At 40.1% G+C, this 26,234-nt stretch overlaps 1 protein-coding gene across 10 annotated transcripts in view; it reads left to right on the forward strand.

The window, feature by feature from the left end:
- Positions 1-26,234, forward strand: part of kirrel3b (kirre like nephrin family adhesion molecule 3b) — a 154,407-nt gene that overhangs the window by 110,937 nt on the left and 17,236 nt on the right. For 6 of the 10 annotated variants that reach the window (XM_051398183.1, XM_051398184.1, XM_051398190.1 and 3 more), the window contains exons 5-10: positions 1,274-1,443; positions 7,072-7,222; positions 15,805-15,910; positions 23,206-23,354; positions 23,527-23,654; positions 24,090-24,216. In XM_051398183.1, the coding sequence (XP_051254143.1) occupies positions 1,274-1,443; positions 7,072-7,222; positions 15,805-15,910; positions 23,206-23,354; positions 23,527-23,654; positions 24,090-24,216 (831 nt within the window). The remainder of the gene's footprint in view (positions 1-1,273; positions 1,444-7,071; positions 7,223-15,804; positions 15,911-23,205; positions 23,355-23,526; positions 23,655-24,089; positions 24,217-26,234) is intronic. The other 4 variants (XM_051398185.1, XM_051398194.1, XM_051398189.1 and 1 more) reach the window with 1 other exon arrangement.

Raw genomic sequence — 26,234 nt, forward strand, 5'->3', positions numbered from 1 at the left:
CAATCTGCAACTGCACAGCTAAATGCCACTAAATCCTACACACTGGACCTTTGATGAAAATCTTAAGGATAATAACTTTGAAGTAAATGCAGCTATCTAGGTCTGAGATAAGTAAAGTGATAATTAATCATTTCATTGAAGAGACGATATAGCAACATAGAATACTATATGTAATCTTTCCTGACACCACACTCTAATTTATTTCTGCCACAAAAGAGCCCTTTATATTTATTGTCATTAAATGTACAAAACAGTATCCCAAATTACATTTTCTCTCTTTTCTTCTCAGTGCTGTTTGACAGCATAAATCTAGCTCATAAAAACCTTCCTTCCAATCATGATGCTTTTGCAGTGGAATATGGCAGCTGCCTGCAGCCTTTGATTTTCATCTTGCCCCAGATCTGCATTGTAATGAGCACTCAGGTCAATCAATAATTCACTGCAGTTTCAGTTATAAAAAAACAAAGCAAAAAAACCCAAAAAAAACAGATCAGCTCATGGGTAAAACAGGAAAAGGACTTTGATCAGTGCCATCTACAGGAACATATAGCACTGCTGTGATGTTTTCTTCTCTCTGTTATATTTGTAAAGGCTGAGAGAGGGAGCCACAGGATATACAAATGTCTGCGTGTCTGAGGGGGGTTCAAATACAGTATTTAATGCTGACATTTATGTGTGTCATCACATCTGCTTTGATTGATGGCAGAGTCTATTGTTATTTTGAGAGTCATGCTGTGACTTGTGTAAAGCTTTTTGTCACCGCAAATGCAATCATCTATTGCTAGTTTTCAACTTAACAATAAACCAAATCTGTGTTGCTTGTTGGGATTGTACAACCCAGTATCATGCCAAAGCACGTAATACTACCGCCACTCCACTGTGGCGGTGTCATGTTTTGTCCACCACGATGTGAAAACGACATGTTTGGTCAGGTTTAGGCATCTAAACTACTTAATAGGTTTAGGAAGAGATCATGGTTTTGGTTAAAAGAACTACTTCCTTAAAACAATCAATGTTGATTATTGGTTTCACAAGGAATATAAACCCCAGCATCCTGTGTGTGAGTCCTGTGTTTGACCCATCCATAAACCCTGACATTACATGCCGGTTACAGTATGCCATATTCTGATTTCAGAAAAAAAGTAACACTTGTTATACAATGAATGATAACTCAATTGCATGTCTTCATATGTTACACATAATCCAGATTTAATATGAATTAGAGTTACCATACTGACTAATGTCTTCTTTTTTTCTGTGTCTGTATCAATAGTTCCCCCAGAGGACCCAGTCATCAGTGGAGGGCCGGTGGTGAGCCTGAGGGCTGGTGACCCACTCAATCTCACCTGCCATGCAGACAACGCCAAGCCAGCAGCCTCAATCATCTGGATCCGCAATGGAGAGGTTCTTAATGGGGCCATGTACTCCAAGGTAAGCATAGAGGTGTGTGTCATATCAGGTTTGAAGACCGACTTGGGACTAAGTGGTGGTGGGATGGTGGACGAGGGTTGCATGGTGGTCCTTTCATTCTCTAGACAATTTTTTTAATGAAAGTAGCTTGAGATAGGGAATGAAAAGACCTGTTACTTTCCATTTTTGCATGTTTCGCTTAGCTGTAAACAACTACTGCAAAAGTGCTGAACATCCATGAGATGTTTCAGAGTGACTGCTGGAGTCATTGGTGGGCGTTTGCCTCAGCATCCAGACTGCTTTTTGAAATAAAATCCCTTGAAAATCCAGGTTGTGTTTTGATTACAAAAAGTTGGCTAGCCTTTTTCTCCCAGAATACAAATCAACTCAGACAAGCAGATGGTGAGATCGTGGAACTGTCAGTGACTTTACATTTCTCTCTAGTGTTTGATCTCCTTCGTCAGTGACATTTGTCTCACTTCATCTTCCCAACCTGTTACAAAATCTACTATGGCACTTTCTGTGCTGGACTCTGCCTGAACTTTTTCACAGCCAAGTACGATTGTCACTGACAGATCGTGTTCCCACTTTTGATGCTGTGGTACCGAATAGCCGCTGTTCACACCAGCCTGTTGGTGTGATCACCTGACGCCATAGACTCTTGACTGACATTCACCCTTAAGGCTAATCATGCAATCAACACTGTCATGTTCTATTTCCATTTAAACAAAGGACATAAAGAGACCAGGCACTTTAGAGCACTAACACCTCCCCCGCCTTCCCTCGCTCCCTGCGCTGCCTCATCCCATTATCGGCTTTTTTCAAAGAGCAGATAAATGCCATTGATTGGACTGGGGTACGGCACCAGGCCGATTTGAATAAAGTGATTGCTGGAGGTGCCGCTTGCTAATGGTGGGCGGAGAGTGCGCTTCCTGCCTTCACTTCCTCTCAGAGCAAAAGCAGATATGAGGATATTCTGTGCTGGTAGCTGATGGATGCTCACATGCCTGCACGAGTACAAGTATGTCCCTCTTCCCTCTTATCTCTATTGCCTACCATTAAAAAGCAATGGGTTCAATTAAAATAAGATGACTCTTTTTTTGGGTCCGAAGAGCAGTAGGGGGAAATTTTGTAAGCATAATCATCTGCTCTGATGGTCTTCTCATATCCCGCAGATGAAGAGGGCTAATGTGAGCAGATGTGGTGGAGGATTCACAGAAATCGTTTTCTTGATGGTGTCATATCTAATGATAGTTCTAACCCAAAGATAATCTCCCACTAAGGCCTCGACAGCCTCATCTCTATGACCTCTTAGAAAACTATTGACTGGACCAGTGGTTAAAGAGAAAGTCGATTAAAGCTATCACTTAGCAAAAATGTGTGTTGGTTTGACCATATAAGAGTCACTGAATTGATGCATTGCTTATCATTCTTTAGATTTCAAAAAACTTAACTGTAGCATATCATGGAGGGGACACCAAGAATAATTAAGTGACACATTAAGCATGTCACATTAAGGTGAATGGTTCAAATATCAAGACTAGCTGTGAAAATGTGGGCAGAGGAAATGAATGAATAATGTTCTCTCTTCCCTCAAACACTCATCTCCCATCTGCTCCAGCGGAGCTAGTCAGTGGCAAACAGCAAAGGACTGTTTATAATGTGCAGCCTCCAGGTCTGAGCTGTGGTTCGGAGGTGTGCACACTTGCTCTGTGATACTTTTGCAATGTAATGGTACAACAAATCATTTGAAAAACATGATGCATTCCCCTCCCCACTGCGCTACATATTTTTCGGAATGCTCTAGTGGCAAGCTGAGAGGTGAGCAGGAGTCTGGGGAGTTATCTCAGTGTTAGGAGGTGTTAAAAAAATAAAAAAAATAATGACATTTTTATGAGCTGTTCTTGCTGGCAAGAGCAGAATAGTGCTTTTTTTTTACTGTATACCCTCTCAGCTTTGCAGTAAAATTGTGTTGCTGTTTAATGTCAGATAAAAATTGATAAAGTTTACATGAAGCTGCTACTGTTGATGGATATCATTTTCAGCAGAAAACCCTTTCACCTAAATAACCCTTTCCCAATCTTTACAATATTTTCCAACACTTCTTTCCTGCAAGTGTGCAAAGCAGCTGTTTTTTCTTTATTTTTCTCCCACCGCTCATCTGTGTGGTTTTTTTTTGCAATTAGTGCATGTTATTGCATTTTAATCATCACACTGACTGAGTAATGGTGTGGGAAAATACTTACAAATAAAGTAACCAATTAAAATGTGAGTGGGCATTAAACAAGTCAACTTTTTTTTCATTATCAGACAGGTGTAGTTTTTCCAACAGTTGAGGAGAGTATGAAGTCAAAGGATGCATTACTCTCAACATTAATATATTTCATTGTGTCACTTTTAAAAGATCTCAAAAGATGTTGGCAAGCTAATTAACCTCATTTTTCAACATTAAACTTAAAGGTGTGATCTGAAATATAGATCACTTTAATTAATTGCTTTTAGCAACATTTTTAAATAATCTATTTGAGGTGAGTAGTGAGTTAAGCTTAACAAAAGAAACCTATTAAACCTCGGTGACCATGGTAAAAAAAAAAGAAAAGTATATTTCCACTTCTGCGTAAATATATATTACAATGTTAAAGCAATCAACTGTTTTAGTGAAAGAACCCTTGTGTGGTCTTGAATTAAGAATGGCTGACTGAATATAACCCAGAGATACATTTGGTATCAAATCAACAGCATGTTTGATGGGTTAGCAAAATGCATTAATGATGTATAAATTATTAGCTTTTGCTTACTTGGTAAATTCAGCATCATCCCCGGGAGGCTTATTTCCTCTACATTCCCTCTTACTAACCCAATCAAGGCTTTCCCTGCATGCCTGCAAGGTCTCAGTGGGTCATTTCATTTCTGACTTAATATTTTAGGTTTATATTTTAAGTGACTTGAGAGTTTGAATGAAATGCTCATAAAACATAATTAATAGGCATGTCTTAATGTCATTCATAAATTATATTGACCAAATTAGGGAATTCAAGGTAAATCTGAGACTATATGGCTTAATGATGAAGTAAATATTGGTTAATAATTCATAAGAACATTAACACATTCATTGTTTTTACATTCCTACTATGGATTTATTGGAACTTTATACGTAGGTGTGAATGTTATGGGACAAATTCCTTTTAAACTTTCATACATGGTTTAACAGCATCATAAATGCAGGTGAAATAGTGGTTCAAAGTCAACATGGTAAAGGTTTGGGGCTATCAGTGACTGGTAGTACATCCTGTTTTATTTTATAGAATCCATTTGGTTCAGCTATTTCTTTAATTAGATGCCTGGGCTTTTTGAAGTGTCTGGTCTTCTACTAACATCTCACCTTCTTATTAAGTTTGGCTTGGCAGTTGCAGATTTAAGTCAAGGTAGGTTAGCTATTGTTATGTTAACTGGTTAAGAGTGTGTTGCTGTGGTTTTTATGAGACATAAGACTGTCTCAGAATACAAGCCATACGACTGTAATAATAGAAATGTTTACCCCCACAAAATAATGGAAAATAAGTTAGATGGCACAGAGATGATGTAAACAAGCACGGCCCGAATTAAGCCAGCAAATGTTAGACCAACAGGTTGCGAAAAAGAGAGCGTCTGAGTTGCAGTTTCCTCTAGTTTTGCTTACAAATTAATCAAAAGCAGTGGCTCAATGTGTTTCAGATGCTTCCTCCTCTACTGGTCATGCAGCTATAAATATACATGTTAGAAAAAACACCCTTTATGCCTCAATCTTGTTACTTTTGCCATTCCTCTCCTAGCGTGCTTAAAAGTATTCTTCACATAGGCTCCAGGCAGTCATATGAAAATTTATCAATTTGTAATGTGGCATGGTGTTGAATTCAATGCGGCTACCAGCTAACCCCCTTCCTAAGATTAATGACTTCAGACAGGTCCAGAGCGACGAGGGAAACAATCCTGATTGTGTCAGAAAGGATATTACATTGACATATCCCACGTCTGACAGCTAATGCGTTCTGCTTTAGAAGTGACTCACACATAACTATGAATTTCATCACATGGTTCTTCACATACAAATGGACTTCAGAGAAACATGTATGGCATCTATGATATTAGTATACATATAAAATTATTATTAATATACAGAAAAAATGTATGTTTATCGTCAATCCTACTACAGACATCCTAATGTGACTAAGACGTATGTTGAAGTACTTGAAACATAAAGTGGTTAGATAAAAAGATTTCTTATGAAATGTCTTGCCGTCGGATTTTACAAGTTCAGTGACATCTTAATTATATTAATCAGAATATAGTATGCTTAAGTGAGAAGGAGAACACATACTTAGATTACAGTTAAAAAAAAGAAACCCTTGCATTAAGGTAGAGAAATGAGGAGATAATTATCACTAGTTTGTACATTGAGCCACAGTTTGACTCAGCAAATGATTAATGGGTAGTGATTACGGTGGTTGAAATATATAAGTATCAGTCATGACACCTCAACCTACCTTTTGTGCCTTTCTAGAACTTTTGTTTTATATTTAGACCTATTGTACATAATTAAAGAGTCATTGCATTTGGAGACATATTGGTTTGCAGACTAAAATGTTAGTTGTAGACATTTTCACATTTCTCATTTTTCTTGGTATGTGTTTTTATTAGAATTCTATATTAGAGTTCTATTAGAATCCAAATGAAGAAAATCTCCATGAAGCAATTCATACATTTGTGAGGCCGATCCAAAGGTAGCAGCAAGTCTGCTGTGAGCGCCCTCTGGTCAACATAGTAGCTCTGTTTCTAAATGAAGAACATGTTTGATGCACTTCACTATAGCAGGGTCTTATTTTCTTCGAAAACACAAAGCAACAGTGAGGCTCCTTTAAAGAGATGGCAGGGAAATGCATCTTGACTTTGTGGTTGACCACACTGTGCCCTGTTGCCCACGCAATTTGTTCTAGTCACTGACTTTGTTCTGCCCCGCATTGGTTAACATAGACTCCTAGAGCCCTCCCCTGAGCGTTTTAGGGAGAGTGAGAGCTACTGAGCGCTACCAACCGATTCCAGATGGCTTCCACAATGTGGGGCTCAGAGGATGAGCGCTGAAAAGAAGATTGATTTCCTTTGTGGAGTATGACAAGCCGTGCACTAGAGCGCAGCTCTCCAGACACACAAAAGAGGCTCAAAAAACATATTTCTTATTTTATTTTTCCATTTCAATCAGCTTTGCAGTAAAACTGCAGTCTAGAATGTTCTGATGGTTTGCCTCTGGTCCCCCAAGGGACAAGATGTGTGTATTCATGAATTATTTTTACAATTGTACACCTTCTCCATCAAAGCTTGTCTGGTGAACTGTTTGTTCCATCTCTCTTCTGTTTATATATCATTTAAACAGTTTAAAGTCCTTGAATTTGAGCTACTGAAGATACAAGCCAATATGTATTTGACTTTGGGTGTGTAGTATTAGAGTAGAGTTTGCCCCCCAAAATCCAAATAGCTGGAGATTCTTTTTATTGATTATGAAAATAAAAATGCAAGGTTCCAGCATGGCGATCCATCAGACCAACCTTGGTGCAGATTTAGAGGCCTAAAACATTTCTTACACATAACTGCTTGCAACTTTACTCAACTTCTCTTTACTCTTTGCAGACCTTGCTCCGGGATGGTAGGAGAGAAAGCACTGTGAGCACGCTCTACCTATCGCCTTCCAACATCGAGACAGGTCAGCAGATCATCTGCAAGGCCTCCAACAAGGCAGTCCCCAACGGCAAGGAGACCAGCGTCACAATTGACATCCAGCGTAAGCATATTCCACTTCTCCCTCTCCATCTCTCCTTTTATTGCTTTCAGTGTTTCTCCCTTCCCTGTTATGCTTTAGTATTTTTTGTTTAAATTATTGTTTTTTGAGTGCTTTGGTTAGCAATCAGTACGATGTAAAGGAAGCAGTTTCTGACATGCATTACTCAGTATTTGAGGTATTTCTCACATGTACAGGCGTGAAACTGTCAGACAGGCATACGTGACTAACACTCTGTAAACATCTTTCATTTTAGGCTCTGATGGATATTTATAATTGGTCCATTTTGCTTTCATACCATGTAGGTGGGTGGATGGATTGATGATGCATCACTTTTTTTTGTTCACTATGATGAAATATCAAAGAAGCTGTCCATCTAAACTGAATGGGATTGTCTTTTTTGGTCCCACTACCTGACTTCTGTGGCACTATGCACACTGTCTCCACCTCTTTTATTTCCATGCTCATGCCATCAATCTTTTTGATGAGAGCATGCACAATTCCCCTCTAAAATAGGCAAAGTAAGCCCAGCGTGTAAAACATATTCAGCCTCAATTGTCAGGGAATCTTTTTTCGATCAAGAACCGTTCACAGTAAGAGAAGGGCTTTGAACAAAGGGATTTTGCATCACTCACGGCCTCTTCAACATCATTAAGTATGACTAATAAAGCAGAAAATGCTATTTAGAGAGCCAATATGACTGACGGCTCCATTCTTTTCATTATGTACACCACAAGAGGCAAGCAAGGCAAGAGCGGGCACGGCATGATCAGGCCAACTCAGGCGCAGGAGTAAAAATGATTAACAGTTGTTAGTGTTTGCAACCCTTGCAGTTTGTCCTCGTCATTTTTTGTCATGCAGTCAGAGAGGGAAGTCTGCCCACATGTAAACTGATTTGTCACCATGTATAATGATGCGTCTGTGATAAATGTTCGCCATCACAGCATCATCCTCGCTTCTGAATGTATGATTTAACCCTGAAAAATGAGTGCAGCAGATTTCTAATTAGCATTCCAAAATGTGCTCTTTATACAATTAAAGCTCCTGACAACATTTTTCACAGTGTGAGATCAAACTGAGCGACAGCAGAGACTAATTGTCGAGATTCAAATTGTCTCCCACAAGGCTTAGCCTCTCGTTTCCCTCCCTCCCCCACACTCTGCCGCCCCCTCCTCAGACTTGACAGGTAAAGTGTTCAGAACAGTTCAGTAGAGCCTCCGGAGTTTGTGCTAAGATCCACTTCCAAATTAAGCTGCTCCTGAAATGAAACGTGCTGTAATTGAACTTTGATTCATTCGTTTTGGGTATCAATTTGCTTAATTTCAATGGTGCCTAATTCGATTACAAGGTTCTTGGCTCAACCACAGCATCTGAAACACTGCATGTTTTTCAAATAAAAATATAATCTTTAGTGCACCATACCTGCGCTTGGAGCAAAACACCAAACTGTGAAGTGCTTTGCCGACACATGCAGTTACCATTAAAGACATATCTACTGTAGAGACATGCTTCAGTTCAGTTCATAAATGTAAATGTCTCAGTTGTGTGACTTGTAAACAAAGCTCTGCAGAGCTGAATATCCCGGGATTATTTAAAAGTATGTCTACTTTTGCTGTTTGGATTGAAGTGATAAAATTACATTTACCAAGATAATATTGTGAGAATGGAGTGGTATTGCAAAGTTGGAAATCTGGAGACCACTTAAATATGAATGCACCACATTCTGCAAAGAAGGTGACTATAGCACCACGTCTTTCTGTCACAATAAAAACCGGCCAGATGAATGAATGATGGGACAGTGGCAAAGGGAATAATAGCAGATGAAACTTGACCTCCATCTCTTTAAGGACCATAACCACATAGGATAGGTCTGGCCTTTTCCATTGCTGCTCCACAGAGGGCAGTTTAGTAGGACAACAAGGTAACCATGAATGGGAAGATGCTGTTGTCATACAGAGGCAGCAGCACACCAATCTGTCTACTTATTCAGGGACTGGATCAGCCAACAAAGGTGTTTCCTTAAACGGTCTGAAGACCAGGCTGAACCAATTCAGACTGACTGTAATTAAATAAATTAAATAAGTGTATCAACAGGAAATTGTCTTCAAAAGGCCAACATTGTTTAAATATGTTAAATGTGACACCTGCACAAGACAACACACAACACAGGGGAGACCAATGAGAGAAACGACTGGGTGCATGCACAAATCAAAGACACGCTTTCCTCAAATCTTCCCCCAGACAATTATCCCATTGTCTTGATATGTCCACTGCCAAACAGACTGATGTAATGATTCTTTTGTAGCTGCACTACCTCACAGTTTTCATGAAAGACTTGACTTTCACATTTCCTTTTTCCAGTTAATAATTTAATTTAGAAAAACAAATCAAAGCTCAATTGTGTTGTCCAAAACACACACAAAATAAATTTTTCATACCTGTTTTCTTACTAAATATATATTCACTAAAACCTAATCGCCAGAATCTGATGTAACATTACTCACTGCCAGGCAATAGAAATATGCTTGGAAAGCATGTATTATCTCCTTGAAGAAGGAGAAACAGAAACAGCTCCTGTATTTCTTCTGCCCACTACACTTCTCTTGTAGTGAACCTTTCACTGAGAAGGTGAAAGCCATCACCCTGCCTATCAAAGAAATAGTTTCTCCAGGCGCTCAGTGTCAGCTTGTGAAATAAATGTAACACTTGACCATCTCTTCTTTACAATTGTGCTTGGGTGTCCCCTCTATTCTACAGCAAGAACCAGTAATATGTCAGGATTTAACAATACTGGTTCATAATTGTTGGCAGTGTTAAATGTTTCTAGACAGAATTATTTTAGCAAGTAGTCAAGCATGAACTAGTCCTTGTAAAGTTGGATATCATCAAACACTGGTAAATTTCACTGAAGGCTGTTTGGGTGCTACTTGGACCTAATGCCATTCATATTCACATATTCATCCCTCATAATGTAGATATTTTCATATACTGTAATAGGCAATATGTCAAGCTTTATGATCTATGCCAGGACTCTATGATTATGTTTCCCACATATAATCAATCAATCAATTAATCAGACTTAAATTGTATAGCACCTTTCATACAAGCACAAGGTGCTTCACACATTTACTCCCCGCCTCCCCTCCACACACACCACACACACACACACACACACACACACACACACACACACACACACACACACACATATATAAAAAAAAAATAGCTAGAATGTTTATTGCAAATAATGAATTCCATTTCACGTTCCTTTGCAAGTTCTGCATTCGTGTGTTTTGCAAGTGATTCTGCAATGGGCCCCAGTACCATAACAAAGATGGAGGGATTAATGGCAGTCTCTGGTGAACAGTTGCTATTAGTCTAAGTGGGACCCTGGTGAGGGCCGGATACAGAAAGTCTCTGAAGCTAGACTGCATACTACAACCAGTTTTGTCCTTCCAAGTTCTGACTGAGTTACATCATCTTTGGAATGAACTCTTACCCAATTTTTGGCCAGGGGTATGAAGTCAAAGTGTAAAGTGAAACCTAAGTATACTTAATTTGCCTCACTAATGATAATGATTTCAAAGCCCACAAGCTTCTTAAAGCAAAATTTGTGTTGACTGATCCACACAGTCAACACAAATTTGAGCTTAAATTAAACATTTGTTTCCCCTTTTCTTAATTAGAAGTCAGAAATTATGAGTTGACAGCTATCAAATACGAGGTTAATGCCTTTCAGATATTTCTCTCACACTCTGTGGGTTAGCTCTGTATTGAACGCACAGACATTAAATTGTTATTGATAGTCTCATCTAACTCTCAGTAAGACAGCAAATTATTAGATTTCACAAAATGGTTGTGTATTCCCTGAAACTGCGAATAATGTCCACTGACCAAAATTCTAGTAGGTCCTATTGCATGTCTCTTTGTGTGCAAGTCCCAATATTAAGAATTAAAAGTCTCATTTATTTTCTTGCCCAGAGTTATCTAATTGACCGTATTAGTGAGATAATATTAATGGCAACAAAAGTAATTAAAATCTTCTTAGTCTGTCTGCCCTTCTCAACATTTCGTATTCTGCTCACAACTAAGCTTAGGTGCCCTTTTTCCTAATGCTCCATCCTTACAGCAATCCAAATGAGAGTAATCTAAACACAACCGGGCACATTGCTTTACTGCTTAAACCAGCCTGAAATCCAATGCATTTCACAACGGTATTTTCTTTTATCATCACTTTAATGCTCATGATTTACATCCGCCTCAGCATTTTCATTCCCACATAAGTTCATACAGAGTTATCTGACCTAGGGTTAGACAAATTAGCATCTAAATACAGTATGTACTGGTGATGTTGCCGAAATGAGAGGGATTTAGAGCCGACAGAGGTGATTCAGAACCCTGGATAGACTGCTGACTTCAGTTGTCCATACCAGTCCATTAGCAGACAGTAATTATTTGATAGCAGAGGGGTGGCTACCCCCTGATGCTGTTTTCTCCAGCAGCATGACTTAACTTGCATTATGCCCTTTGGACTTTAATCAGTAAACTCCCCAAACCCCTCGGCATAAAACCACTGCAGTAGAATATGATTCTGATGCCACAGTTTCATGTCTTGCTGAAACCAACTCATCACACAACATAAAATATTCTTCATATATTTTTCTAGTCCTGCTGGATATCTGCAGAGCATTGCCCCACATTGAAACACGCTTTCAAACACATACTCGGAAATGATTGCGCTAGGGACGAGCAAAGCCAAGGTTCTCCGTGTGTTTGCATTGCAAAACAAGCTGAGCCATGTGGGAGGAAAATGAATGCCATTTGTTGAGACTAATTAATAAAGAACATGCAGATGTGCAATTGGGGAGAATTTGTTTTTGGTAGCAGCTACATGCTCTCCCTGCTTAATCAAGCAGATAATGGCAAATTCATCTGAAGGCAGATGACAGAATTTAAAAGTGAGAAGGAAAGAGAATAAGAGGGCAAAGAAATGCTCAGAATTGTATCTACATTAGATTAAGCTTTATGATGCTGCAATAATAGAATGATCCCATATGATCTTACATGTTAGGCTGTGTGAAGGCCATATTTCTAAATATTACATTCCCAGTGCCCTGACAATACTGTAGCTGATGCTCTAACCTAAGCTTTGACTACTATATCTTGATTGGACCAGTAACAGAACATTGTTGCCCATGCACATATTTAGAAACGTACAGATGTGCTGCAAGGAGTGCACGCTCCTTATTTAAGCATCTGTATGAATAGCAGAACATCTGCCTTCATTAAACGAAGTAAATTCTTTACTGTTCCACAGTTGAGTATCTCATAATCAATATGCTGGACCTCAGGTTCTCAGTCAGTCTGTTCTCCCCTCAAGTATTCCACTCAGCCATCCATATGACAGTATACCCATATTGATAAGGCTATAAGGCACAAGCGGATGGCCCACGAACCGCTTCACCGTCCTTCAGAGGCAGCCGACACTCCTGGAGTTTGAGGCTGGTCCTACTGGAGAACAGCTGTCTACAGTGACCCGGAGAGATTGGAAATTGAGCTTTAAGAAAAGGGAAAAACAATTTATGTTGGCACTAACTCCAGGAAACAGAAAGAAGTTGGAAGATTGTTCCAAAAACACCATCTGGTCTCCACTTTGAACTAACCGATCAAAAGCTGTCGGCCAACTATAACACTCCCCCCTCCTCATTCATCCTGTTGTTTTCACTGGAGCTTCCGATCAGTCCCACTATCCCCCTCTATCCATCCATCCCTCCTCCTTCTCTGTCCCTCGTTACTACTCTCTTGACAAATCTGAGGAATTAACCATCTTGCATATTGATGTGCCGTCGCATGATGCCTCAAAAGCATTCACTCAGCAACTCATGCATTTATACATCAAAGTGGCAAATTGACTTCATTATTAAGTAGATGTCTGTCATATCTGAAGTGTCAAAGGTTAGAAAAGTGACAGTGCCTGATTCACACCCTGGGCCTTTGCTGGAAGATGTTTGATAGCTGTAGCTCTCATGGGTATCTTTGCTTGCAATTCTGCAGAGACATGGACTGACTTAGAGATAGATGTAAAGTCGTCATGACACTACCTCTTAGTGAGAGGGCCCGAGATCGTTTTTTAAGGAATGGTCAGTTTTTAGACCTCAATCATTTGAAAATAACATAATTAGTAGCCAGATTGACAGTAATGAGTATTTGTGTCCTTAGAAGTCTTTTGGCTGCAAGAGCAGAGAAAAAGGTTGGCATGATAGAAAAGTATATTATAGGAACACTTTTATTCAAAAAGGCTTGTGAATTAGCTTCTACAATTAACTTCTACGCATACACTGTGTCTATTAGTGTACCCCACCCCCTCCTGCTCTCTTCTTATGTTTGCCTCTCTCTTTACTCTCCAGCTCCTTGTTTTATTACCACCTCCACCACTGCCACATCTGTCATTTTGCCCCTGAGGTTCCTTCTGCCGACATTTTTGTCCATGCAATTAACTTTTCGCAATGCTAAAAAACACCTACTGGGCAGCTAACGCTACTGCTTAAGGCGTGGATAGGTTTCCTGTTTTATTATGACACACACCCACATGCCCTTTCATACACACACATACCCCCCTTTAAACATGTGCCTGAAATTCAAATACACAGACACAGTCTGCTCAGTACCTGGAGAGACTTGCTGGTTCACTTGGGCCTTCAGTCTTCCAGGGTCCACAATGTTGTTGTTTTCTTTACTGGCCTGGGGAGAACTGGCACAGGTGGGGCTCATGGATATGAAAGTGGTAGAGTGGTTGGTGGGGGTGGGGGGCAACTGTCTAGGAGGGAAATAAGTCTGCTGATGGGGAATATGGTGTGTGTGAGTAGGAAGGAATATGGCACCTGGACCACCCCCCTCTCTGGGGCTTTATGGCAGCTGAGCCAGCCCAGAGCATCTGCACAGCCACAGGGCAAAAAGCAGTTTTCCTACACTCCATGCCCACACACACATACACACACAGAATCACTCTCCATAACTATGCACAGTGGCTTCATTACAGCAGTGTTTGTGTGCTTCTTTAATTCTGTGTGGATCTCCATGCCCACCACTGCTCTTCATCCACATCCAAACACAGTCCCTGGTTAGTACATTAGTATTATTGAACACAGAGCAGAAAGACTTAGTACACCTTTGAAACAGATGGCTGCACCAGCTTCAAACCCAGAACCAGCTCTTCTCCCATGTGACTAATCTGTTGCCCTACTATGGCGCTTTGGAGGTGGAAACTCAGAAAACAGTTATCCTGCTATGTGTATACATAACTTCCTTGGTAGTGTAATGTGTAATTATTATTTATTTATTTTTGTATTATTTCATGGGGTTAAGGTAGGGTCAGATATGAATGGATATACCCAACTCACAGTCTGCCTTACAGATATGATTGTACAAACTATTTTACAAGTAATTGAAGTGTTATAACATGAGACACTCATACTAGCCAATTGTTGTTTCATGACATTTTAATGTGGAAAATTGTACATACTAAACAGCTACTACTGGTCAGCTGCAGGTCAGTTTGGTCAATTCTTACCTTGCTGCATTTGACAACAACAAAATGTAACCGGCCCCTTTTATAAACCCTGACAAATAGCTTCTTCTACTTGAAATTCATTGCCTGAGTCTGCGGGGTAAATAGCTGTTTGTTTCACATGGGACAGGATTGATATGGAAATTAACACGTATCTTCAAAAAGAATCCCACCTTTGTCAATTAGGATAAATTAAGTTGTTTATTAGATTTACATAATCTCTATGCTTGTTATTCTAAGAACTGTTTTAATTGTACTGTATCACAGAGGTTGTTCATTGTTTTAATTGCAGTGGATTACACTATTGACTATTCAGTGTTTTAAATTGCCATTTACTGAAACTCATTATCAAGTCAAGTTTTCCTTTGATTCGTTAATATAACATTACTAATGAATATAAATAGAGTAAAAATAACATGTTTTCTTCCACACCTGTGAAACACACTACAGTGTTACACAGCAACTGGGCCTAGACCCCAGGTGGGTGGTAGGAAGATAACAAATATAGGGCATCATTATTCAGGGGTAATTGCCTATTATTCTGGAGAAAATGCTGCCACAAACTGTGATAAATTGTCACAGCAGTTCTTCCACCGTGTATTTTGAAATAATCCGAATAAAAAGTCCTAGTGGTTTTAAGTGGAGCATATTTACCTGCAGTACTCTATGTGTGGTACACCAACATAAAAGACTGCCAAATCAGTTTTGGGTCACAAGAAAAAACATTTGGAAAATGTAAGTTCCCTGAACTGAGAATGTATTTTGCATGTTGGTGTGTTTGGCTGTTTTCTTTTGAGTTGCATGTTTTCTAAACTATTTATAAGTTGTCTGTTTTGTCTTCTCTGCAAAAATGTATGCCATATTTTCTTTCTGAGCTTTATTCACCGACAGAAAATGTCAACAACATAGTGTTTGTCTCAGGCTTACAGTTCACAACAGGATGTTTGATGAGACTGCCAGTTCTGTAATTGGTTGTCTTTGTGTCTCTTATGTTTTATTTATTTATTTTTTTTTTCAGATCTCCCTCTTGTCAATCTCTCAGTGGAGCCTCAGCCTGTTCTGGAGGGCAACCTTGTGAAATTCCACTGCTCTGCAAAGGCCAACCCTCCTGTCACACTCTACAGGTGAGATCATAAAAAGAAGTGTTTTTAGAGTACATGCAAAAATCATGAATGCACACAACATGGGCAATCTTGTAATGCAAAATAGAAAGAAAAGGTGGTACAGTTAACTTTAAATGAGGTATTCTCTAGCCAGTATTTGTGGTGGATGATAATTTTTTATAAATTTAACACTTCATTACTGATAGCATTAATCATTGTCAGACACATTCTTATGATGCCATGACACCATTATATCTACCCACACTTTGAAATGAAGAGAAGAAAAACAATGAAACACTGTCATGCTGAAAAATTTAATGAAAATACACCTCAGAACACTCATTTGGGAAACCTTGTCATGTTCCACTGGGTTGAAGCAAAGCAATACAGTGTTTTGTTGCATAGCTGTTTGCTTTGTGGTCATATCATCTCCCTTGAACATTAAATGTCCATCAGCGTTTTGGGGGAAAGCTGGAAACATAATGTGCATGACATCTGATGAAGCTGTCAAGATTACAGCTTTTCTGAGATGAGGTTGTGCTCCACACTATATAGCAGGAAGGCAGGTTTCCCCCCAGGGGTCTGCTAGTGTTTTTTATGCGTGTGTTGTGCAGTAGTGGTTGAATATGGCTTACAGTGAGTTCATACCGTAACATAATGCTTCAGTGTGAGGAGGAATGGAAACACGGATCTTCACCGTCATAAGACGTGGTCTTTCAACTAAACTCGGCAAGCTGGCAAGATGGCACATGACCAAGAAGATTAAAATATCTTGAGGCAAACGATACTTTATTCTGATAAAAAAGTTTAAATTGCACTTCACCCAAAAGTGTAAAAAAAAAAACTTAAAAACTTAAAATAACCTGGACCCTGCTAATCACACATAATTCCAACTGTGAAGCTACAGGATGATTTTGGGTGATGGGGATAGATACTTGTGTGACTAAAATTATTATATGGTTATGTTTGGTAACCAAGATAACAAGAATGTGGAGATTGAATTCAGTGTCCCAGTGCTGCAAAAGGAATGAATGCCCTAAAGATTACTCTTCATTATTTCACTTTCAATAAGTTTGCAAACAGTTTTGAGACATGTTTTCAGTGTGGCAGTCAGCCAGTTAGATTCATTTTAACTTTAAATTGCGACAGCAAAAGATATAGAACATGTCAAGGGATTTCAATGCTTTCTAAGGCTGTTTTTCAAACACCTTTGTACCTTTTATAGTAGTGCATCAATACAAGTTTAGATCGCTGTCTATTTCGTGCTTCAACTAACTGTACAGACCTTTTAACCCTATCTCAGAACAGAACAACATGTTGATATTGAATAACAGCAACATCTTTTTGTATTTTCATCAAATTGAGCATAGCATTAGTTCAGGCAGGGCACAAAGTCAGGCTTAGCTTTCAGTTACAGCTATATCATACGATCACAGCTAGTCATAAACATACATCAGCTGATTCCTCTAAGCTTCCCATTGGATACTATACACAGTCAGCTGACAGCTCACCTGATTTCCTCAAGCATCCAATTGGCAAACATCATGCATGGCGCCTTATTTAAGCTGCTTTAGCCTGCCTGCCTATCTCTGCTGCTCCTCTACAAGCCTTTTGCACCCACCTCCACCCCAGCTCCTCCTTTTTATGTTGTTTCTAATTAATCAATGTCATTTTCTGATTGCCATTGATGCTGCTCTGTTCTGTACCCTGGGGGTCTCTGCTGCTGCTCTCCTTGTCTTAAACTTTTCCATGTATGCACATGGAAGGGCAGGGAGGTGTGCTCTCCCTGCCTTAAGGTTTTCCACGTAGGCACGTGGAAGGACAAGGACGTCCCAGAACAGAGCCATACCGCCAAATGTAATTCTGCTTGGAATATAAGATATTTTGACGAAAGTGGTCCTGACTGAAATGCTTTTTTATCAATATTTCTATAATGGGTTAGCTTAACACCTGCAGTACGGTTAGAGAAAGATTGTGGTTGTAAAAAAAATATGTGGTGGACAGTCAGACTCCTATCCACCACTCCAACCTGCACACCTTTACTTTGCTGCACAAACAGTATTACTTACATGGCTCAACAATGGCACTACACATAAATTGTACAGAATCATACAAAATGTACAGTGCTTGGAAACTGGGCTTGTATTCAAATAATATATATATATATATATACATGTTTAATAATGGTTCATTCAAATACATAAAGCAGCCCCTGTACCTGTTTCCATTAAAATACAAAACATAAGTTGCTTCACAACAATACTGAAAATTAACATAACCTGGCACTTATAAAATAAAGTTAAAGTTAGGTTAAAATTTAAAAAATAGAAATAAACAAAATAAACAAATAATAACCCTAATGTGCTATTCTTTAACCTTATGTAAATCTGCAATCCTCTCCATTTCCTCTGTTTATTAAACCCTGTTCATAGACACATTCTCAGTTACACTTGTTAGAATCAATTGTGTATTTTTCTTATTACATCTGTAATTGGTATGATACAACAAAATGGACAGTAATTATTCTCATAAAATCTTGCATGGCCATCTAGAAGTGTAATACTGAAGTGATTTGTCAACAGATGGTTTTCTGTGTGGGAGGTTCTAAAAACCCGGCGAAAAATAAATGTAATAAAATCGATAGCAAAGGGAATTGGCCGGCTCTGAATCTTGTAATGGTACTGGGAAATGAAATGGATGTACAACACACTCACAGGTGGCAAAACAGAGATGTTGCCTTTTTGATAGATTCTGCCCTTTTGAAAAAGAAAAGGAGGAGGGAGGGCAGTGATATTGTGGAAAACAAGGTTTGTATTTGATTGTGTAGGTGCGCAGCATAGACAGGACGTCTATTGCACCTGCAAAGGGATTTCACCTCTATTGTTATGAGACTGGATCAATGCTAGAATCAGACTTCTCCCCAGGGTATCAGAGCTAAGATGCAGTGGTTGTTGAGATGACTTTTTCTTTTAGTTTGACAAACTACAGAATGAAAAAAAGGTTGGAGGTTGAACTTTCCCTTTATGTAATTTATTTCTTCCCTTTTTTCTTTTCTCTCTCGCTTTCTCTCAGCTATCTGGCTCTCTGTCATTGAAACAATCCACTGTAGGATTAAATAATATCCACAAAGACTAATAACTTGTGATACTTCAAGGTTATACTCTCCACCAGTTATCCCGTTTTATAGTCTCCTATTTAGATTTATCTGCAATTTATACAAGCGCTTCAGGACTACCGTGCACCATTAGAGTTCAGGGTATGGTAGGTAGGGGAGTTTTTGGCCTCATAATGCTTGCCTGAGAGACTTTGACTAGGGAGAGCCCCCCACAAATTCCCCCTCTAGAGAGCAATATCACAGAGGAGAGCAGGAAGCTGGTCAAGCAGTGTGGGGCCATTTTTCAGTGCTAATACACTCTGTCTACCCCAGATCAGATACGGCACAAGGACAGAGTAGTTCTTAGACGGATGGCCTCTTTTCTATCCTCGAGAGAGCCATCCATTCCCAATGTGCACTGCGCCACTTTGCCATCCTCCAATTCAATGGACACTTGAGACACAAACCCAAGATAGTGGGGCACTAGTCAAAGGCATGGTGCTTTCTGCTGCCTACAACCCCTCGTGATTGCCACACTGGTTCAATAAATCTGACTTTAAATGTGAAAATGGAAATAATATATATTCCTACAGATACCTGAACATTTGCCAGAAAACAGCTCAATGGGGGGGAGTAAAGAGGGAGGAAGTCAGGGCATTGGAGAGGTGGGGGGTTAGAAGAGAGGATAAAAGTAATGTTGAAAGTGTGAATGAAGTAAGAGTAATGGGCATGTGTTGCAGTTGGCACTCAGGGACTCAGAACTCCAGAGAGGGAAAGACGAGTGGGTCGGAACATCTTCATTACTGTTTATAATGGTAGGAGGGCTAACTGGCATACATCACAATCACTCAACCACCCTCTGATGAAGACACAGACGGTTTTCTCAGATCCAAACAAGAACCCACCAGAGAGAAGAGAAAGAATAACAAACACAGCAAATCAGGTCCCTCGTCTGCACATACAACCGTGCATGGAGCGACAACAAAACCCCCTCCTTTGCATGGCACTGCAGCAAATAACATCCCAATCCTCCTCACTCTTATATTCTCAGTGTTGTTGCTGCTACTGCTGTGTTGTTTGTTTGCTTTTGACTGACACTACAATCACCATACCTCCTTCTTTGGAAACCTTGGAGGTAGCTAATTGATACATGGCACAGTCTGTTTGTGGACAAGAGTTCTATTCCCCTATCCGCATTATTATGCAGCCAGATATACTATGTGAAAGAAAGTAGTGTTACTGTATAGTGTTACTTAAAAGAGCATAAGTGCCTGGGTGCAACACCTGAAATGTGAATGGCTCAGTAATTTACAACATAATTGCAAAATTGTAGATGAATGTGCAGCAGTCCTGCAAAAGTACAAATCAATGAGACCCAGACAAGTTTAAAATTACCCTGAAAAGTTGGGACTACACATAAAAAGTAATAACCATAAAACGTTACCTTGAAAGTCAGAAAAAAGTCCCCCGGAAACCCCCAAAAAGTTGGTTACTCCTGACTTTTCAAGGTTATTCCCAACTTTTTTTCAGGTGCACAATGTTTTCGAATAGTTAGTATAGACATCATAATGCATATCTTGGAACTGCTATGTAATGTATGCCCATGTCAAAATCACAGCGTGCTCTTACTAAAACCTGCCTATTTATTTTATATTCCACTGAGAATTCAACAGTCATCACTTACAATATCCATGAAAGGGAAAATGGAGCTGCACTGTGCTCTGCTTAACCATGCTGATAATAACTGTGGGGCCTGATTTACTGTGGGTCTCGATGCTGATGGCACAGATACCTGCCTAATTTAATTGTTACTGTTTTATTGCCTTAATCACATTCAGCAAATACAAAACTCTCCCCCCCTTTCATCCTCTGCTTCCATTAACAGCAGACCTGTTTATCTTTATAACAGTGTTAGCTTGCAGACCTACGCACACGCAAAAACACACACCTTGTACGCACATGTGCTTGCACACACAGACACACACTCTGTCTAGTGTACAGGATTCACACCCTTTGTCTGAATCAAATTCCTGAGTAGGATACAGCAGTGTAAAGTGAGTCAGCTATTGAGTAAGCTTGCACTGGCCCTTCTAACCTCCCAAAGGGAAATCCAGGTGTTTGTGTTACCCTGGGCCAGCTATGTTTAGACATGAGTCTTGGAAAAGGCCCAGCACACCAACAGAGCTCCCATGCTCCCCGAGGATGACGGCATTCTGTCTCTGCTCCCTCTAACACTATCAAGGGCTCCCAAACCTGGCAGGCATAACCTCCACTCAGGAGCAGCCGGCTGCCCAAACATCTGTGTATTGCAACTCCTACAGTACAAGCTGGTAAGGTGTAGGTGGAAACATACCGATATATGCGTCACGCATTGTTGTTGTCATCACGGTGGAGTAATCATGACCATGATCATGATCACCACCATCACCAAAGAATGGCAGACCCAGCTCTTTTAATGTCCCTGTAGTAGAAGTTCTTCAAAAGGACAACCGTTAGATGGACCTTTTTAAAGGATTGTTTGCCAGCTGCCTTTTTCAAAAAACAAGAATGAACCTTGAAACTCTACCTTTAAGTGAACAAAAAAAGTCCTCAAAGTGCTCCATAAAATACATACATACATCTGATGATGAATGCCATGATATGTAACGGTGAGGAGGGGTTATTTTGTCGACTGCTGCTTCCGAGAGAAAGAGTGAACTTTGAAACTCATCACCAATGCAGTTCACATTATCATCATCATTGTTGTCATCATTGTCGTCATTCTCATCATCATCCTCATCATCGTTATCACTGTTGTCATCATCTTAATCATCGTCATTATCGTCTTCATCATGATAACCAAAGTAATTAATATCGTCGTCATCATCTTTATCATCATCGTCATATAAACAGCAGCGGAAACATTTCTAATGATATTCACATTCAGAGACACACTGCTATGAACAACAACAGTCATCATCATTAACATAATGGTTCTCGCATTCTTTTAATCTTTCAACATGCACTTGATTTCCTACGCTAATACTTTGGTAATATGATATTCTGCAACTAGAAGAATGAGACTTTGCAGATATAAAGTGTGTACACTATTCTGTCTCAAAGCTATCTAGGGTATGCATCTGTTCATACTCGCTGACACACACACAGACACTATACAAGAACTACTACTACCGGATCAGACAGGCCAAAACCACCCGTCTGCCCCATTTTCAACATTTTTGGAAACACAGGTGTTGCAGAGCTCTTAGCTGTATCCTTGTCACACAAGAACACAACTCCGAAAAGATCTACTGCTGGAGAAAAAAAGCGCAAAAAAATCCTGTGAAGCCCAATTAGAATTCTGCTTCACTTCACTTACTGATTGAATGAGGTAATCTGTTCTCATTTAAATGATAGCATTTCAGTCAAGCATAGGGCCAGCTTAGTCATGGAAAACAAATGAGTTCCCTATCCTGTGAAAACTGCTCTCAGTACTGGCAGGAATATAAAATGGAGACAGGCACCAGCTCCGTTGTCATTGTTTTCATTTGCCACATCAGCATGCAGCCACAACTCTATTGTGGAGGATGGCAGCGTTTAGATGCATGATGCATTGCATGTCCCACAGCACCGTCTAAATTTTCCAAAGAGACCCATGACATCCACAGATGCCTTCGCTTCACTTTTATAAATGGGCCTTGTCTGTTGTAGTAGCAGAGAGCCATCCGCACCACGCAGAGCGATTCGCCGCCGCTCGTGACATCATAAAAGTCTCACCTAAACACGTGGGGAGTGTCTGTATCCCTGTCACAGAAGCTATCATTCACAAACACAAGCAGATGTTCTTTATGTGATCCCATGTCAATTTATTAACATCAGCTGTTGTGTGTAATACAGTATGTGTCAACCAACGTCTTCATAGGTGGGGGAGCAACCCATTTGTCATTCTGTGATTTGTTTTTCTTAGCTGGCACTCTGTGCTGCGCTCTTTGCCTGGCGTAATGAGGAACGTGCTGTCTGCTCCGAGTCGCCAGGGAGCTTGTCACAGCATGGAGGGCTGCCACAAAAATATGCTGAAGCCAGCACAGAAAAACCTGCCCTAGAATGATGATTTATTCACACACAAAAGAATGCTATTGACATAAGGAGGTGTAAAAACCTGTCTTAATGCCTTTTCCCCTTTTGCTTCATTTTTCCATTTCTTACCGTCTCTCCTTGCTGTGCCTTCTAATCCTCTCACTAGGTGGGCCAAAGGGGGAAGCATAATCAAGGAGGTCTCTGGAGACACGTATGAGGTTATTGTGGACCACTCCTTCTTTACAGAGCCTGTCTCCTGTGAGGTTACCAACCCTCTTGGCAGCACCAACATCAGCCGCAACGTTGACGTCTACTGTGAGTGAATAAGCAATGCTGCATGCCCTTCAATGATGCTAGCAACGTGATATTGCATGGTTATTTTTACAGTCATGTATATTTTGACACTGAGCTTCAGGAGCTGGTGCCACCATAGCTGATGCTTAATTATGGATCAATCGTGGATAGTTAATGATGTTTATTTCAACAGTTGGTCCTCGCATGTCTGCGGAGCCTCAGTCCTTGCAGGTGGATCTTGGATCTGACGCTGTGTTCAACTGCGCCTGGACAGGAAATCCCTCTCTTACTATAGTGTGGATGAAGCGGGGATCTGGAGTGGTGAGTATATTGATTTGCACTGCTACCAAGTATGTCTGATAAACAATCGCATACTGGCTTTCGAAAGCTGCTTTTCTCCAATAAAGCCTGTCTTGGTGACTTTCTCAGATAAAAAAAAGTCCATTAAACCAAAGATTTCAAGGCCATTACAGTCCCAGCCTCTATGTGACCTGTTTTCACATGAGATCTGTTGATTTGATCCAAAATTCAGACTCATTCCACCTTTCCTTTTGTCAACATCAAAGGCCAAAGTCAACCCCTTTACTTCACTGAGCTCAGACCCTAAATTGGATTTTAATAATTGAGGAGAAGTGCCCTTTAAGGTATTAAATGGTCCATTTGCTGGCTTTTCTTTGCGCTGCCTTGTTGCTATCTCAGATGCGAAGGTGCCTTTGCTGCCATTGCATTTGATGATCTTTCACTTTTTTGCCGCAGGTTCTTAGCAATGAGAACCTCCTGACACTGAAATCCGTGAGACAGGAGGATGCTGGGAAATACGTCTGCAGGGCTGTGGTCCCGCGTGTAGGAGCAGGGGAGAAGGAGGTTTCTCTCACCGTCAATGGTAAGCTGTATTATTGATATGTCTTTCACACAAATAGGCCCAGATGCACAGCCACACAGTTGTCAAATGCATTGTGCGAATCTTAAGGTCTGAGGTCAACGGCAGCAAGAAGAAAGCAATTTGTCACAGGAGTCAGTATTCTGCTTCTTCTGTGATTTACAAAAGCCTTCCGTCTGTAAAACTTCCAATAGAATATGCAGTTTTATTTCTCTCCCGTAGTCTTCTTGTTAGTAGGTATAGCAGTTTCCTAGAGATATGGTTAATTTTACCTGCCAAGTATAGAAACAAACGATAAGCCTTGACACACACAAGGATGAGACACAAATTAATTTTCCCGACAAAGGCAATGTCATACGACAGAGCTGTTTCATCAACTGTCATCATTTTCCAGCCTTTAAATGTGAAAAAGCAATAAATATAGCCATGGTCTTTTCAAGATATGGTCGCACATTTCATAAACAGGTGAAATGTACTAACGCTAATTATATTCCATGTGAGTCACAGGGAAGCTGCCTTTTCTGAGGCGCTGACTGACTAATGAATACCAGCCTTGGTGGAGACCTGGCAACTCTCAAACAAATGACTTCATTATCAGTGCTTGATATTCAGGGAGCATGCTTCAGTGAGGCAGAGGTTCTTAGTTGTGGTATTTACATGTCTCTCATTTTCCTTGTGTCCATCTAAAAGAAACCTGCCCCCCCCCAAAAAAAACAAAAACAAAACAAAAACAAAAACAAAAAAAAAAATGAGGGGGTTTTAAGACACTGGTGTGATGATGTTGAGTTAATGCTGACAGTGTTGCATTTCCAAAGCCAACAAAAGAGTTTGCCTGTAAGCAACACTGGTGCTTATTTGGGGATGAAGATACATCCAGTAGCAAACAGTGTGTGTAAAGATTTTCTTTTCAAAACCCCGACGCTAGCTTTGCATATCAGAGAGAGTGGGATACCAGTATTCCCTCCAGCGCAAGATCAGTACCGTGACTTTCTATGAACTGCAATGAGCCCCCTCCTTCTCAACCATAAATTCAGTTGAAATCAAGGCAGAAGAGGCGTACGGAAAAATCATGACTAATTCTTTTGTGTCCCATTGTGTTGATAGCAACCTGTACTGGCATTCTTTCTGCAGCCGTAATAGAATACAGAATACACAATATCCAACGCACCACTTTATATTGATGTATCTCTTTCTTTCCTGCTCATGTAACTATTGAGATTGTGTTGTTTTTTGAAAATGATGCCATGAGAGAAAGAAGATTGATTGTTTTAATAAAGATTAGAACACAACACAACCCCAAGCACACTGGGAAACATACAACAAAGCTGAAACGGCATGTTTATTTAGTCTCTGCAGACTTCATTCAAGCAAGTTTTAGATGTCTTCTAGCCTTATTATGTGTGTATATTCCGCCTCTCTTCTTTTGCATCGTGCACCATCCTACCTGAATTGGTATTTGACATTCAAAAACCTTCCTTTTTACCCTCCTGAATAATTTAAATTCATCTTCTTTTTTTCCAAACCACATAAGGAATCCTGAGTCATTTCCTACCCGGTCCTTGAGGCGAATCAGATTGTCAAACTTGTGAAAGTGCAAACACTGCGGTTGAAGTGGTGGCATGTGTGGGGTGGTGGCTCTCTCCTCAGGTTCACTGATTGTCCTATGCCACTGTCTCTAACTGGAGATGAATGTGAGCACTCTGTACCTCTCATCAGCCTATACGCCCAACCTCACTGACTCAATTGATTCTGAAAGTGAATGACTAACATAACGGATGAGCGAGCTTTTAGGGAGGACGACCATGGTGCAGTAACTATCATGCAATGTTACGCATATTTAGAGTATTCATGATACGATGTCTGCTGCACATTTGAATATTTCTTTGCTGTTTGTTTTCCCTGCAGTTATCCCCCGGTTTCCTTAATGCCATCATTTAAATTACATGTGTTTATACTTTATCATTCCTTCTGTCTCTCTCTTCTCTGCCGTTGTGTGTCACTGGCTCCCACTGTGGCATGCC

The sequence above is a fragment of the Dicentrarchus labrax genome, unplaced genomic scaffold (genome assembly GCF_905237075.1).
Source record: "Dicentrarchus labrax unplaced genomic scaffold, dlabrax2021, whole genome shotgun sequence".
Lineage (NCBI taxonomy): Eukaryota > Metazoa > Chordata > Actinopteri > Moronidae > Dicentrarchus > Dicentrarchus labrax.